Source organism: Scomber scombrus, chromosome 5, assembly GCF_963691925.1.
Source record: "Scomber scombrus chromosome 5, fScoSco1.1, whole genome shotgun sequence".
Lineage (NCBI taxonomy): Eukaryota > Metazoa > Chordata > Actinopteri > Scombriformes > Scombridae > Scomber > Scomber scombrus.
The window spans coordinates 33447814-33462824 of record NC_084974.1 but is presented as its reverse complement, the minus strand read 5'-3'; the positions used below and the strand labels follow the sequence as shown (position 1 = coordinate 33462824).

Genomic DNA, 15011 nt, shown 5'->3' with positions numbered 1-15011 from the left:
CCAGCAGGAACGGGTAACAAGAGGAACAAGAACAGACAGGAACAGCATCACAATCTAGTGTCTAGAATGAAAGAAAATGAGTGAGAGCAGTATATGTAGTGAGGAGCTGATGAGGGAATTACACAGTGGCAGCAGGGGAGCAGGTGGGTTTGAAACTGAAGGCAGGGACAGAAACAGACAGGACAACACAAACAGAGCTTAAACAGGAATCATGACAGTCGCCCCTCAAGGGACAGCTCCCAAATGTCCCTCCAGGCTGGTCAGGAGGGAGAAAACAAAGTGTAGAAAGAAGGCAGGACAGATGGGCAGGACCACTCTGGAGGCTGAAAGAGCTGCTCAGGACAGAAACTTTGGAGACCAAGGTGTCAACAAAACCACGTAGAAAAAGAGACCAAGAGACAGGAGGACCTCAGCAGGGGGGGCTGATGTTTTGGGAGCGGGTTGGGTGTCTGTGGAGGCAGCAGAGACTCAGTGAAGCTCGACAGCAGATACTCAGCAGTTCTTTGGTGTTAACTACATGCTTTTTTCACTTCTTTATTCATATCAGGATGCAGCAGCAGAGAGCAGACTCTCCTGAACCCAGCTGTGTGTCCATGAAGAGTGACAGGTCTATGGGTTTTCCTGTTAGCTTTAATGATGGACAACCTGCTGATGGAAGGTAAGAATTTAACATCCAGTAATCAGAGCAGCATTTACAGGAGTTCATTTAGTCATCATGACAGAACATCTTTAATAAGCTGAGTGCAGATTTGAGTCATTAAATGTTGTTAAACGTGATGTTTTCTCCACAGAGCTCAGCAGCAGAGCTCAGAGGTTCCCAGTGATCAGTCTGCACAGCAGCATCAAACACAGCTGGACTCCATATTTATGGTGTGTACATGTACAAACACACCTTTTACTATTAACTCCATCAACCACAGATGAAATACTAAAGTAGCAGTCAGGTCCTAACAGTGTCCATGCTGCTCTGTTTAGACCAGCAGGCCTTCAGACTGACACATGAATCACATGTTGTGTTCTACCAGTTTAAATGAAATGTTCACTTTATCTTTCTGTTCCAGCTGCTGGAGGAGAACATCGTCACTTTTGTGAAGAACGAGCTGAAGAGAGTCCAGAGGGGTCTGAGTACAGGTTACCCAGAATGCTTAGAGAGTCAGAGTGAGGATGAGGAGGTGTTGGACGGTGAGGAGGAAGAGCAGAGGAGGAGCAGCAGAGACGCATTTCTGAAGATTACACTGCACTTCCTTAGGAGAATGAAGCAGGAGGAGCTGGCTGAGCGTCTGCAGAGCAGTAAGAGGATTTTAACAGATTTAACATGATGGAGAGGAAATGGAGGCAATATGGGAGAGGTTTATATTTCAAACTCTGCTGTAAATATGCTGCACACATCTGCATCAGATCAGAGGCTGTTTGTCCTCCACTGATGAGCTGAATAAAACTGATGGAGGAGGAAAAACTACACAGACACACTTACATGTTCAGATTTCTAGACTTTCTATAGGATCCACTCACTGATTTCATTTGTTGTTTGTTCATTCAGGAACTGGTGCTGCAAAGTGTCGATATAAACTCAAGTCTAACCTGGAGAAGAAGTTCCAGTGTCTGTTTGAGGGGATCGCTAAAGCAGGAAACCCAACCCTTCTGAAACAGATCTACACACCGCTCTACATCACAGAGGGAGGGACTGCAGAGGTCAATGATGAACATGAGATCAGACAGATTGAAACAGCATCCAGGAAACCAGACAGACCAGAAACAACAATCAGACAAGAAGACTTCTTTAAAGCCTCACCTGGAAGAGATGAACCAATCAGAACAGTGATGACAAAGGGAGTGGCTGGCATTGGGAAAACAGTCTTAACACAGAAGTTCACTCTGGACTGGGCTGAAGACAAAGCCAACCAGGACATACACTTCACATTTCCATTCACTTTCAGAGAGCTGAATGTGCTGAAAGAGAAAAAGTACAGCTTGGTGGAACTTGTTCATCACTTCTTTACTGAAACCAAAGAAGCAGGAATCTGCAGGTTTGAAGAGTTCCAGGTTGTGTTCATCTTTGACGGTCTGGATGAGTGTCGACTTCCTCTGGACTTCCACAACACTGAGATCCTGACTGATGTTACAGAGTCCACCTCAGTGGATGTGCTGCTGACAAACCTCATCAGGGGGAAACTGCTTCCCTCTGCTCGCCTCTGGATAACCACACGACCTGCAGCAGCCAATCAGATCCCTCCTGAGTGTGTCGGCATGGTGACAGAGGTCAGAGGGTTCACTGACCCACAGAAGGAGGAGTACTTCAGGAAGAGATTCAGAGATGAGGAGCAGGCCAGCACCATCATCTCCCACATCAAGACATCACGAAGCCTCCACATCATGTGCCACATCCCAGTCTTCTGCTGGATCACTGCTACAGTTCTGGAGGATGTGTTGAAAAGCAGAAAGAGAAGAGAGCTGCCCAAGACCCTGACTGAGATGTACATCCACTTCCTGGTGGTTCAGTGCAAACTGAAGAACATCAAGTATGATGGAGGAGCTGAGACAGATCCACACTGGAGTACAGAGAGCAGGAAGATGATTGAGTCTCTGGGAAAACTGGCTTTTGAGCAGCTGCAGAAAGGCAACCTGATCTTCTATGAATCAGACCTGACAGAGTGTGGCATCGATATCAGAGCAGCCTCAGTGTACTCAGGAGTGTTCACACAGGTCTTTAAAGAGGAGACAGGTCTGTACCAGGACACAGTGTTCTGCTTCGTCCATCTGAGTGTTCAGGAGTTTCTGGCTGCTCTTCATGTCCATCTGACATTCATCAACTCTGGAGTCAATCTGCTGGAAGAAGAACAAACAACATCCTGGTGGTCTGAAGCGTTTGGAGGCAAATCAGCACGTTTCTACCAGAGTGCTGTGGACGAGGCCTTAAAGAGTCCAAATGGACACCTGGACTTGTTCCTCCGCTTCCTCCTGGGTCTTTCACTGCAGAGCAATCAGACTCTCTTACGAGGTCTGCTGACACAGACAGGAAGTAGCTCAAAGACCAATCAGAAAACAGTCGAGTACATCAAGAAGAAGATCAGTGAGAATGTGTCTGCAGAGAGAAGCATCAATCTTTTCCACTGTCTGAATGAACTGAATGATCGTTCTCTAGTGGAGGACATCCAACAGTACCTGAGATCAGGAAGTCTCTCCACAGATAAACTGTCTCCTGCTCAGTGGTCAGCTGTGGTCTTCATCTTACTGTCATCAGAAAAAGATCTGGACGTGTTTGACCTGAAGAAATACTCTGCTTCAGAGGAGGCTCTTCTGAGGCTGCTGCCAGTGGTCAAAGCCTCCAACAAAGCTCTGTAGGTGCACACAGAACTATCCAGATTAATGTAGTTTCATCTTTGATCAATGAAGAAAAGTAATGTTTTGCAATTCTTTTGTTCTGCTGATTCTTCTCCAGGTTGAGTGACTGTAACCTCTCAGAGAGAAGCTGTGCAGCTCTGTCCTCAGTTCTCAGCTCCCAGTCCTCTAGTCTGAGAGATCTGGACCTGAGTAACAACAACCTGCAGGATTCAGGAGTGAAGCAGCTTTCTGCTGGACTGGAGAGTCCACACTGTGGACTGGAAACCTTCAGGTCAGGAGTCAACTGTTTGTAAAAGTTGAACTACAAAGCTTTTATTGTCTTCATACACTGCCTGGCAAAAAAAAAAGTCGCCACCAAAAAAAAAAGTCACACACTCTAATATTTCGTTGGACCGCCTTTAGCTTAATTATAAGAACCTGGTCATTCAGTATATTCAGGTAGACACCTGAACCTAGACCTGACCAACTGCAGCAACCCCAGATCATAGCACTGCCCCCACAGGCTTGTACAGTAGGCACTAGGCATGAAGAATGCATCACTTCATCTGCATCTCTTCTTACGTTGATGCACCCATCACTCTGGAACAGGGTCAATCTGGACTCAGCAGACCACATGACCTTCTTCCATTGCTCCAGAGTCCAATCTTTATGCTCCCTAGCAAATTGAAGCCTTTTTTCCCCATTAGCCTCACTGATTAGTGGTTTTATTAAGGCTGCACAGCTGTTCAGTCCCAATCCTTTGAGTTCCCTTCGCATCGTGCGTGTGGAAATGCTCTTACTTTCACTATTAAACATAGCCCTGAGTTCTACGATTTGATTTCACCAAATGTTTAAGTTTGGTTCAGCAACATTATGAAAGAATGAGGTCAGCTGACTACCTGAATATACTGAATGACCAGGTTATTCCATCAATGGATTGTTTTTTTCCTGATGGCACAGGCATATTCCAAGATGACAATGCCAGGATTCATCGGGCTCAGATAGTGACAGAGTGGTTCAGGGAGCATGAGACAGAGTGCAGACCTGAACCCCATTGAGAACCTTTGGGATGTGCTGGAGAAGGCTTTGCGCAGTGGTCCGACTCTCCCATCATCAATAGAAGATCTTGGTGAAAAATTAATGCAAAACTGGACATAAATCTTGTGACATTGCAGAATCTTATCGAAACTATGCCACAGCGAATGTTGCTGTAATCAGAGCTAAAGGCGGTCCAACGAAATATTCAATCTTTGAATTAACATATTCAAATTCTTCTATAGGCTGAGTGGCTGTAACCTCTCAGAGAGAAGCTGTGCAGCTCTGTCCTCAGTTCTCAGCTCCCAGTCCTCTAGTCTGAGAGATCTGGACCTGAGTAACAACAACCTGCAGGATTCAGGAGTGAAGCAGCTTTCTGCTGGACTGGAGAGTCCACACTGTGGACTGGAAATCTTCAGGTCAGGATTCAACTGTCTGTAAAAGTTAACCCACCAAGCTTATTTTGTCTTTATATATTGGATCTGTGAATTGACTTATTAAAACTCTTCTCCAGGCTGAGTGACTGTAACCTCTCAGAGAGAAGCTGTGCAGCTCTGTCCTCAGTTCTCAGCTCCCAGTCCTCTGGTCTGAGAGATCTGGACCTGAGTCACAACGAGCTGCAGGATTCAGGAGTGAAGCAGCTTTCTGCTGGACTGGAGAGTCCACACTGTGGACTGGAAATCTTCAGGTCAGGATTCAACTGTCTGTAAAAGTTAACCCACCAAGCTTATTTTGTCTTTATATATTGGATCTGTGAATTGACTTATTAAAACTCTTCTCCAGGCTGAGTGACTGTAACCTCTCAGAGAGAAGCTGTGCAGCTCTGTCCTCAGTTCTCAGCTCCCAGTCCTCTGGTCTGAGAGATCTGGACCTGAGTCACAACGAGCTGCAGGATTCAGGAGTGAAGCAGCTTTCTGCTGGACTGGAGAGTCCACACTGTGGACTGGAAACTCTCAGGTCAGTTTTATTACGGTGTCAATCAATCAATCTTTATTTGTATAGCACCAAATCACAACAAAGGCATCTCAAGGCACTTTACACATAGAACAGGTGTAAACCGAACTCTTCAGATTCAATTTAAAGAGAGAGATACATTGAAGGGCGGGACTGGAATCTGTCATCCGGACGTCTACAGGCCCAGATTACCTGTGAGACGATAAAGCACAGACAACTCCGGGGAAGAAGTTTAGCCTATTGAATGCATTAATGGTACATGCATGTTAATGGATATAGATAGATGGATAGAGAGAGAGGGAGGAGGAGAGAGGAGCTCAGTGCATCATGGGAGTCCCCCGGCAGTCCAAGCCTATAGCAGCATAAACTAGGAGCTGGAACCCTAACTATAAGCTTTATCACAAAGGAACGTTTGAAGCCTACTCTTAAACGTATTACTATTAACCTAAAATATATCTGCATGACACCAACATACAGCAGGGGGCGCTGAGTGTGAACATAAAGGCCTGAAAGACAACATCCTGCTTATTTAGTTGAGAATGTTTTTAAGCTCATGAGATGAACTGTTGTGTGTGTTCAGTCTGTCAGCATGTCTGATCACAGAGGAAGGCTGTGCTTCTCTGGCCTCAGCTCTGAGCTCCAACCCCTCCCATCTGAGAGAGCTGGACCTGAGCTACAATCATCCAGGAGACTCAGGAGAGAAGCTTCTGTCTGCTGGACTGAAGGATCCACACTGGAGACTGGACACTCTCAGGTATGGACAGACAGGTGGACACTCTCAGGTATGGACAGACAGGTGGACACTCTCAGGTATGGACAGACAGGTGGACACTCTCAGGTATGGACAGATAGGTGGACACTCTCAGGTATGGACAGGTGGACAATCTCAGGTATGGACAGACAGGTGGACACTCTCAGGTATGGACAGGTGGACACTATCAGGTATGGACAGACAGATGGACACTCTCAGGTATGGACAGATGGACAGACACTCTGACTGACTGAGGGACTCTGATTCATGTTTAATGGTGGATATGAGTGAAGGTGTGTGAAGCTGATTGTGTCTTTGTCTCTTCCTCCAGGATGGACCATGGTGGACCGCAGAGAATGAATTGTGAGTGTGTTTTCAGTTTGATTCATGAGAACTTTGAGAAAAACTGGATGAAATATGTAAAAGAAGTGAAAAAAGTTCAAAATGATGGAAAATGTGTTTTGTCAGAAATGGGCGTGGCCTAAACTGACATTTATCTTGAACCAATGAATCCATGAAACAGAAATTTCCTTCTGTTCGTCACAGTTCAGGAGTTAAAAGAGAAATGTTTTATAAATGTCCACATGGTGGCGCTACCTGCTCCAAAATGTCCCTCATGTCTCTCCTGCAGATAAAGTTCATTCATTCATACTGACTTCAGCTGTTTGGAGCATTTGGACAAAAATGTGTTTGTAACAGACGACAGTTTGAGATGAAAATAATCAGTAGCGGCTGGTGAATTTTTTTTTTGGGGGGGGGGGGGGGGGCGCAGTTTGGTGGGGGTCGGCGGGGGTCCTAGTGTCAAACAAACCGTAGCAAATTTAAAAAGAAAGAAAAGTAAGGAAAGCCAATCTAAAAACATCACAACACACTGTAATGGTGCCTAAACACAGCCGGTAGTACTACTTGAACATAACATCTCAATGACTCTGGTTAAAGTCAGTCACCAGTCTCTTTTCCATTGACAGCATGGCCAGTGCCTCTCCTGGGTCATGGTGTTTCTGAGAAAAGTTTGAATTCTTTTCATGGTTGAGAAGCACCTGTCAGCAGGAGTTTGAGTGACAGCAGCTGACGTTACCAGCAGTTAAAGTAAAGTTACCAATAAGTTAATGTGCTTAAAAAATATATTAAATATCTTAAAACGATTATTGTTCCATCCCGTGCGGCGCACCTGTGATATAAATCCAACGCCCCGGTCTTTTCCAGCAAGTTCTGTGTCCCGCCCCTTATGTTAGACCCGCTGGAGGAACGGTGTGTTTCTGTGCAGATATGGGGAGATGTAAAATGAAGAAAGGTAGGACTGGGACATCTTCAGTGGTCTGGAAACATTTTGGCTTTGAGTTGTTGGACGTCGAACAGAAAGAAATAGTGTGCAAACCAGTACTCTCAAGTTTCATGAAAAGGACGCTAAAAGGACGCTGCGCTCCCACACGCGCTGCATTGATAGTCACACAAACACAAACGAAGGGCACCAGGATTGCTTCCTTTTCATGCTCATCCACTTCTTATTTCTACACCCTCCCATATTGCAGAGCAGCCTCAGCCTGGTTCTCCTCCCCATGCACAGAACATCAGGCAGGTCAACTTTGGCAGAGAACAGTCGTTTGTTGGCCTCAGCCCACTCTGCTGCATGTCTGCAATCGTGAAGAATACGATCTTTCAACCGAGTCCTATGGAAACGACAGAAAGAAAGATGTCTGCACCAACAGTATCTGACCAATAGATACTGTGATCTCAGTTACTATTCGTTTAGTTTATATACTGTAGTATACAACAGAAGTGGAAAAGTAAAAAAAGTAAAAATGTAGTCCTGCCACATTTTGATTCCACTTGTGCACTTAAAGAGGTGATGTCACTAATTAGCTCGTTGAACTCTGGCAAAATATCATGGTGTGTTGCATCGTGTTGGCAGCTTGGCTGTCTCACATATCACGTTTGTGAGTTCAGAAAAACACATTTTCAACTTTGAAAAATGTTTTATTACGTTACAAACAAATACGAAGTATTTAATAGTAGTAGTAGTTAATAATCCCTGAGAAATTAAGGTGTTAATGCTAACCGCCATTGGTGAAAGTTAATTTAGCTTCAAACCGACATGTAACATTCGGTAATTTGCATCATTAATGACTTCTATAACGTTACTATTTTACGGCACCTACAGTATATTGACGAAAAACACAAGAAACAATGCATTTACTTTCTGTGGATAATAAAAATCAGCAACTCACCGCTACTCGGGACACATGCTCACTCGCTGGTCCCTCTCAAATTAAATTAATGTTTATTTTCAGACATAAACGAACAATTTCAAATCCAAAAGGAAAAAAAAAAATCAACCAAGAATGAAACAAATAAAAGAAGCAAACAATGACATTCTTCTGTCAGTAACTGAGCCTGAAAAGGAGCAGGATGAAGTTTACACTTATTTAATTCCTGCCTCTAATTCACAACTTACATTTCTGTACCTGTGTTCCTGTGTAGTATATAGAAATATATTATCATTAATATTATTATCACTATCATTACTGTCTATATCACCATTATTATCTAGTCCTAGTATTACTGTTATTTTCATTATTATTATTACCATCATCATCATCATCATCACCACATTGCCACTTTCATAAATATTATCACCATTAACTCAAAGTAATACAAATAATAGTACACAAAGGACCAAGTCCATTGTCATCCACTCATTTTTGGACACAACCAAATCACATATAATACACATACATATAAATATACATATATAATAATAGCATCTTAATTCCTATACCTACTGAAGATCATTTCTTTGTACCTCTTTATAAAAATCTTAATGTTTGGACATTCCCTCAGTTCCACATTTAGACTGCTGCATAGCCTCACACCACAAACACAAATACAAAAGTTCCTCCTCATCGTTCGCACGCTAACAGTTTAGAAATAAGTCTGACCTCTTAGATTGTAGCCCTCCTCTCTTACACTGAACATGTTTTGGATATTTGCAGGCAGTTGGTTGTTTTTTGCTTCGTACATTGTTTGAGCTATTTGAAATTCCACCAGATCAGCAAACTTCAGTAAATGAGACAGTAAGAATAATGGATTTGAATGATCCCTGTACTCTGCATGATGGATGTTGCAAATTGCTCTTTTCTGAAGAATAAACAATGACTGTACATTAGATTTGTAATTATTGGCCCAAACTTCAGCGCAGTAACTTAAGTATGGTGAGACCAGTGAACAGTACAAAATGTGAAGCGCTTTATAATCCAGGACCTGTTTGGCTTCACTTAATACTGCAATGCTCCTTTTGGGATGTATATGTTTAATGTTTGCCTTCCAACAAAGCTTTTCATCAATTATGACCCCAACAAATCTATTTTCAGTAACCTGTTCAATATTCACACCATCTATCTGTATTTTTACTTGTTTGTTTCTTCTGCAGTGAAACAACATTACTTTAGTTTTATTCAAATTTAGTGACAATTTATTTTTTATCAAACCAGGTTTTTAGTTTGATCATTTCCATGGTTACCATATCTTGTAGTTAATCATCACCCGAACAAAAACTATGAGTGTGATCCGCAGAAAGAACAAGCTTCAATACCTTTGATATGTGACATATGTCATAAAACATGTTGGTCCCAATACTGACCCCTGTGGGACCGCAGGTCCAAACATTTAGAGCAACTGTCACCTAACCTCACAAACTGCTGTCTGTTACTTTAATAACTTTGAATCCAAACCAAGACTTCTCCCCTAATCCCATAACGTTCCTATGTATTTAATAAGAGGATAACTCATTTTCTGAGATCCATTTTTAATAATACTGTTCAGAAAGCTCCATATTTCCTTCATATTGCCTGTTTGTTTCTAATAGTGTCCTATAGTACTCCTTCTTTCTTGCCCTCAACATGTTAGTTCACTTATTTTTATACTTCTTATATTTATTTTCTGACTTTTGAGTTTTATATGTTATGAAGTCTCATTTATTAAACCCTTAGTTAGCCATGGACATTCAGCATGTTTTATTTGTTTAGTATATTGTTTTATTGGACAGTTTATATTATATAATGACCTGAACTGTTGAATTTACATTCAGACAAACATCAGACGCAGCTGGAATCAAGTTTCACTTTGAAAAACATTCTCATCTAAAGGTCCACTTACTCTGTATGTCCAAAGCTTTCAGTCACATCTCATGGTCTTCCTCAGTGATGGAGGGTCTCAGTTGTCATGGAGATGGTTTAAGTTTGAATGGTTTCAGTAAAGTAGTTAATAAATCAACAGATGATAAACTGCAGCTGTATTGTGTCTCGTTCTCTCCATCAGATGCCTGTGAACTGGAACTGGATCCAAACACAATGAACACAAACCTCAAACTGTCTGATAACAACAGGAAGGTGACATATGTGAAGGAGGATCAGTCATATCCTGATCATCCAGACAGATTTGATTACTGGAAACAGCTGCTGTGTAGAAATGTTCTGACTGGTCGCTGTTACTGGGAGGTCGAGTGGAGAGGAAGAGTTTATATATCAGTGAGTTACAGAAGAATCAGCAGGAAAGGAAACAGTGATGACTGTTTGTTTGGATGGAATGATCAGTCCTGGTGTCTGGACTGCTCTGATGATGATGGTTACTCTGTCTGGCACAATAAGAGAAGAACATCCATATCCTCTTCCTCCTCCTCCTCCTCCTCCTCCTCCTCCTCTGTATCTAACAGAGTAGCAGTGTATGTGGACTGTCCTGCTGGCACTCTGTCCTTCTACAGAGTCTCCTCTGACTCACTGATCCACCTCCACACCTTCAACACCACATTCACTGATCCTCTGTATGCTGGGTTTATAGTCTGCTCTGGTTCCTCAGTGTCTCTGTAGGAGGAGCAGAGAGGAGCAGTGAGGAGCAGAGAGGAGTAAAGAGGAGTAAAGAGGAGCAGGGAAGAGCAGATAGGAGCAGATAGGAGCAGAGAGTAGTAAAGAGGAGCAGTGAGGAGCAGAGAGGAGCAGAGAGGAGTAGAGAGGAGCAGAGAGGAGTAGAGAGGAGCAGAGAGGAGCAGAGAGGAGCAGTGAGGAGCAGAGAGGAGCAGTGAGGTGAGGTGCTCTGATGATGGTTACTCTGTCTGTCACAATAAAAGTGAAACATCCATCTCCTCCTCCTCCTCCTCCTCCTCCTCCTCCTCCTCCTCCTCCTCTTCCTCCTCCTCCTCTGTCTCTAACAGAGTAGCAGTGTATGTGGACTGTCCTGCTGGCACTCTGTCCTTCTACAGAGTCTCCTCTGACTCACTGATCCACCTCCACACCTTCAACACCACATTCACTGATCCTCTGTATGCTGGGTTTATAGTCTGCTCTGGTTCCTCAGTGTCTCTGTAGGAGGAGCAGAGAGGAGCAGTGAGGAGCAGAGAGGAGTAAAGAGGAGCATTGAGGAACAGAGAGGAGCAGAGAGGAGCAGAGAGGAGTAAAGAGGAGCAGGGAAGAGCAGATAGGAGCAGATAGGAGCAGAGAGTAGTAAAGAGGAGCAGTGAGGAGCAGTGAGGTGTAAAGAGGAGCAGAGGGGAGCAGAGAGGAGCAGTGAGGAGCAGAGAGGAGTAGAGAGGAGCAGAGAGGAGCAGAGAGGAGCAGTGAGGAGCAGAGAGGAGCAGTGAGGAGCAGTGAGGAGCAGAGAGGAGCAGAGAGAAGCAGTGAGGAGCAGAGAGGAGCAGTGAGGAGCAGAGAGGAGCAGAGAGGAGCAAAGAGGAGCAGTGAGGAGCAGTGAGGAGCAGAGAGGAGCAGTGAGGAGTAAAGAGGAGCAGAGAGGAGTAAAGAGGAGCAGTGAGGAGTAAAGAGGAGCAGAGAGGAGTAAAGAGGAGCAGTGAGGAGCAGAGAGGATCAATGAGGAGCAGAGAAGAGTAAAGAGGAGCAGTGAGGAGTAAAGAGGAGCAGAGAGGAGTAAAGAGGAGCAGAGAGGAGCAATGAGGAGCAGTGAGGAGTAAAGAGGAGCAGAGAGGAGCAGTGAGGAGCAGAGAGGATTAAAGAGGAGCAGAGAGGAGCAATGAGGAGCAGTGAGGAGTAAAGAGGAGCAGTGAGGACCAGAGAGGAGCAGTGAGGAGTAAAGAGGAGCAGTGAGGAGCAGCGAGGAGTACAGAGGAGCAAAGAGGAGTAAAGAGGAGCAGTGAGGAGCAGAGAGGAGCAGCGAGGAGTACAGAGGAGCAAAGAGGAGTAAAGAGGAGCAGTGAGGAGCAGAGAGGAGCAGTGAGGAGTACAGAGGAGCAAAGAGGAGCAGTGAGGAGCAGAGAGGAGCAGTGAGGAGCAGAGAGGAGTAAAGAGGAGCGGTGAGGAGCAGTGAGGAGCAGTGAGGAGCAGAGAGGAGCAGTGAGGAGCAGTGAGGAGTAAAGAAGAGCAGAGAGGAGAAAAGAGGAGCAGTGAGGAGCAGAGAGGATTAAAGAGGAGCAGTTTGGAGCAGTGAGGAGTAAAGAAGAGCAAAGAGGAGTAAAGAGGAGCAGAGAGGAGCAGGGAGGAGCAGAGAGGAGCAGAGAGGAGTAAAGAGGAGCAGTGAGGAGTAAAGAGGAGCAGTGAGGAGCAGAGAGGAGCAGTGAGGAGCAGAAACTGGTTTTTATTAATAAATGTTTTTATTTCACATTTTACAGTTTTTACATTTTCAGCAAAATAAATTCAAACTATTTTGAACTTTGTTGTTTTCATGTTTTTATTCAACAAACTCAAAACAAACATTTTAAATATTCTCATTATTTTTCAAACATTACAGAAACATTTCATCATTTTTACAATCAAATATATTTGAATGTTTTTTTAAATAACGCTAAAAGTTAAAAACATTTGTGATATTTTATAAAAAGTTTAAAGTCAACAAAGCGTAAAGAGTCTGATATAAAAGCATAAATATAACTGCACCAAAGATTTAAATAAATAAGACTATCAAAGTAAAGTTTTAAAGTAGAAGAAGACATTTTAAATATATTGACACAAACTTTTATTAAAAATGATTTACTGCTTTGTTCCCTACCATCTAAAATAAAGTATATTTTCATTTCAACTATACAGGGAACAGTGACACAAACATGTATATCACATTTGGGTCAATGACGTGACGCCTACATTTTCAGTCCGACTGCATTTTATTCAGTTTGAAAAAGGTTTAAATGGATAAAAAATCCCATACATATGTAGTAGCTTTCCTTTATATGTACTCACTAGTTATTAGTCATGTTTCTGTTATTTAAAGTGACTAAATGTCATGTGGTGCGACCGTCTGGCCATGACTGCTGTTATGAAAACTTATTTGAAATGACTCCAAATCTATTCAAATGTATGTTCTGCCCTGTTTGGCATGATTTCCAGAGTGTTTTATAGAACTGTACAACAGTGCAAACCATTTGTATTTATTTTTCCATCATAACATAAAAACAAACTTTGTCTGACGATGATGATTTTATGAAATATCAAGAAACAACCACTCTGGGACTTTTATGATGAAAATCATTCAAAGGCAGGATGTTGCATCATACACTAGTTTGCCAAGGACCCATGGATACAACAAGCAGGTTTGTAACTCTTTCTAAAATATGGAAAGAATGAAGCTTTTCAATGGCTGGTATGTAGTTGCCATATTTGGATATCATGTGGTATGACCTCAAGAAAACAATAAATATTACGTTATTCTACAAATATATATTTTGATTATAAATTTCATAGTGACCTTTTGTTTTATTTTGGTGGTCAATTATGTGCCTGTAAATGTTGACTGAACTTGAAAATATCATGTGGTGTAACCATTGCAGAGTGTTTTCAATGAAAGATATGTCCTAGATTAGAAACGTTTATATTCAGTCAATGATTTATTTAATTAATTCCTTTATTTTAGTTTTATTTGGAATATATTTTTATGCAATTTGAGTCATTTTTTCTAAGATTTCAGAAGCAACAGTTTGTTTAATTTTTTTTTAATATCATGAGAAAAATGCAATGTCACTTTGGCAATGATGCATTTATTTGTAATGCATTATTTATTTCTAACTGTTCTAATCTATTTTACCAGAATGACTCCCATGCAAGGTAAAGACTGCTTGCCATTGGCAGTGTGTTAATTCTGAGCCTGCAGCAGGAGCAGTGTACCCTGCTAGGAGAAGAGAATCATTCAATAATCAAAACTGACTTATTCCATCGTCAAGTTAAATGAAAAGTTTGTTCATGACAAAGCCATGAATGTGTGCTGCACTTATGTTTTAAACAATGTTCATGAAATGTTTGAGTTTATTAAAATTCTGTGAAATTGTAATAAAACCACTGGTTTAATTCTATTTTGTATTAAAGTCATTGTTTTTTTAATTCTTTCAATAGATGTTTAATGATATGAGGTCTTTATGTCATTTGGTGCAACCATTCATCATGTGGTGCGACCAATAATACCAATAACTGTATTAAATATCACTTTTAATATTAACCACTGATACAGTATGATTAACTGAAATGTATTTTTTAATTCTTAAAATCATTTTTAAGCAATTTACAGGAAAAATAAGTCTTACATACATTTAAGAAGTCAACTGTGACATCATAGAACATAAATATGAGATTATTATTTACAGAAAGTCAAAAGACAAACAAATCATTTGTTTCTAAACACTTTATATTACTGAAAACTTGTAAAAAGATATTTAAGCATGTTAAATAAATTCATTTATTTTAAGATAGATCATGGGTTAGGGTTAGGCACCACATGACTTTTTTAAGGTCAGTTCTAATTCATCGAAATGAAAAAACACATAAAACACCTAATTTACTATTTTAATATGAATTTATGTGAACTCAACATTCTTAATGTTTGAACTACTGCAATAGATATTCTCATTTTAGCTTTTTTAAATTGACCTGTTGAACATCCTGATACGTCATTGACCCTTTTATATAAGGCTCTACAAGAAGATCTGGGAGAAAATAACCTGGATATTAAAGAACAATGGGAA

At 41.8% G+C, this 15011-nt stretch overlaps 1 protein-coding gene across 1 annotated transcript in view; it reads left to right on the top strand.

Annotated features, from left to right (window-relative positions):
* The window catches only part of LOC133979965 (NACHT, LRR and PYD domains-containing protein 3-like), a 71653-nt gene extending 60675 nt beyond the window's left edge, over window positions 1-10978 (top strand). The window contains exons 2-11 of the mRNA XM_062418517.1: window positions 792-870; window positions 1062-1290; window positions 1541-3338; window positions 3440-3613; window positions 4602-4775; window positions 4871-5044; window positions 5140-5313; window positions 5891-6064; window positions 6393-6430; window positions 10379-10978. Of these exons, the coding sequence (XP_062274501.1) occupies window positions 792-870; window positions 1062-1290; window positions 1541-3338; window positions 3440-3613; window positions 4602-4775; window positions 4871-5044; window positions 5140-5313; window positions 5891-6064; window positions 6393-6430; window positions 10379-10926 (3562 nt within the window). The 3' untranslated portion in view covers window positions 10927-10978. The remainder of the gene's footprint in view (window positions 1-791; window positions 871-1061; window positions 1291-1540; window positions 3339-3439; window positions 3614-4601; window positions 4776-4870; window positions 5045-5139; window positions 5314-5890; window positions 6065-6392; window positions 6431-10378) is intronic.
* The last annotated feature ends 4033 nt before the right edge of the window (window positions 10979-15011 follow it).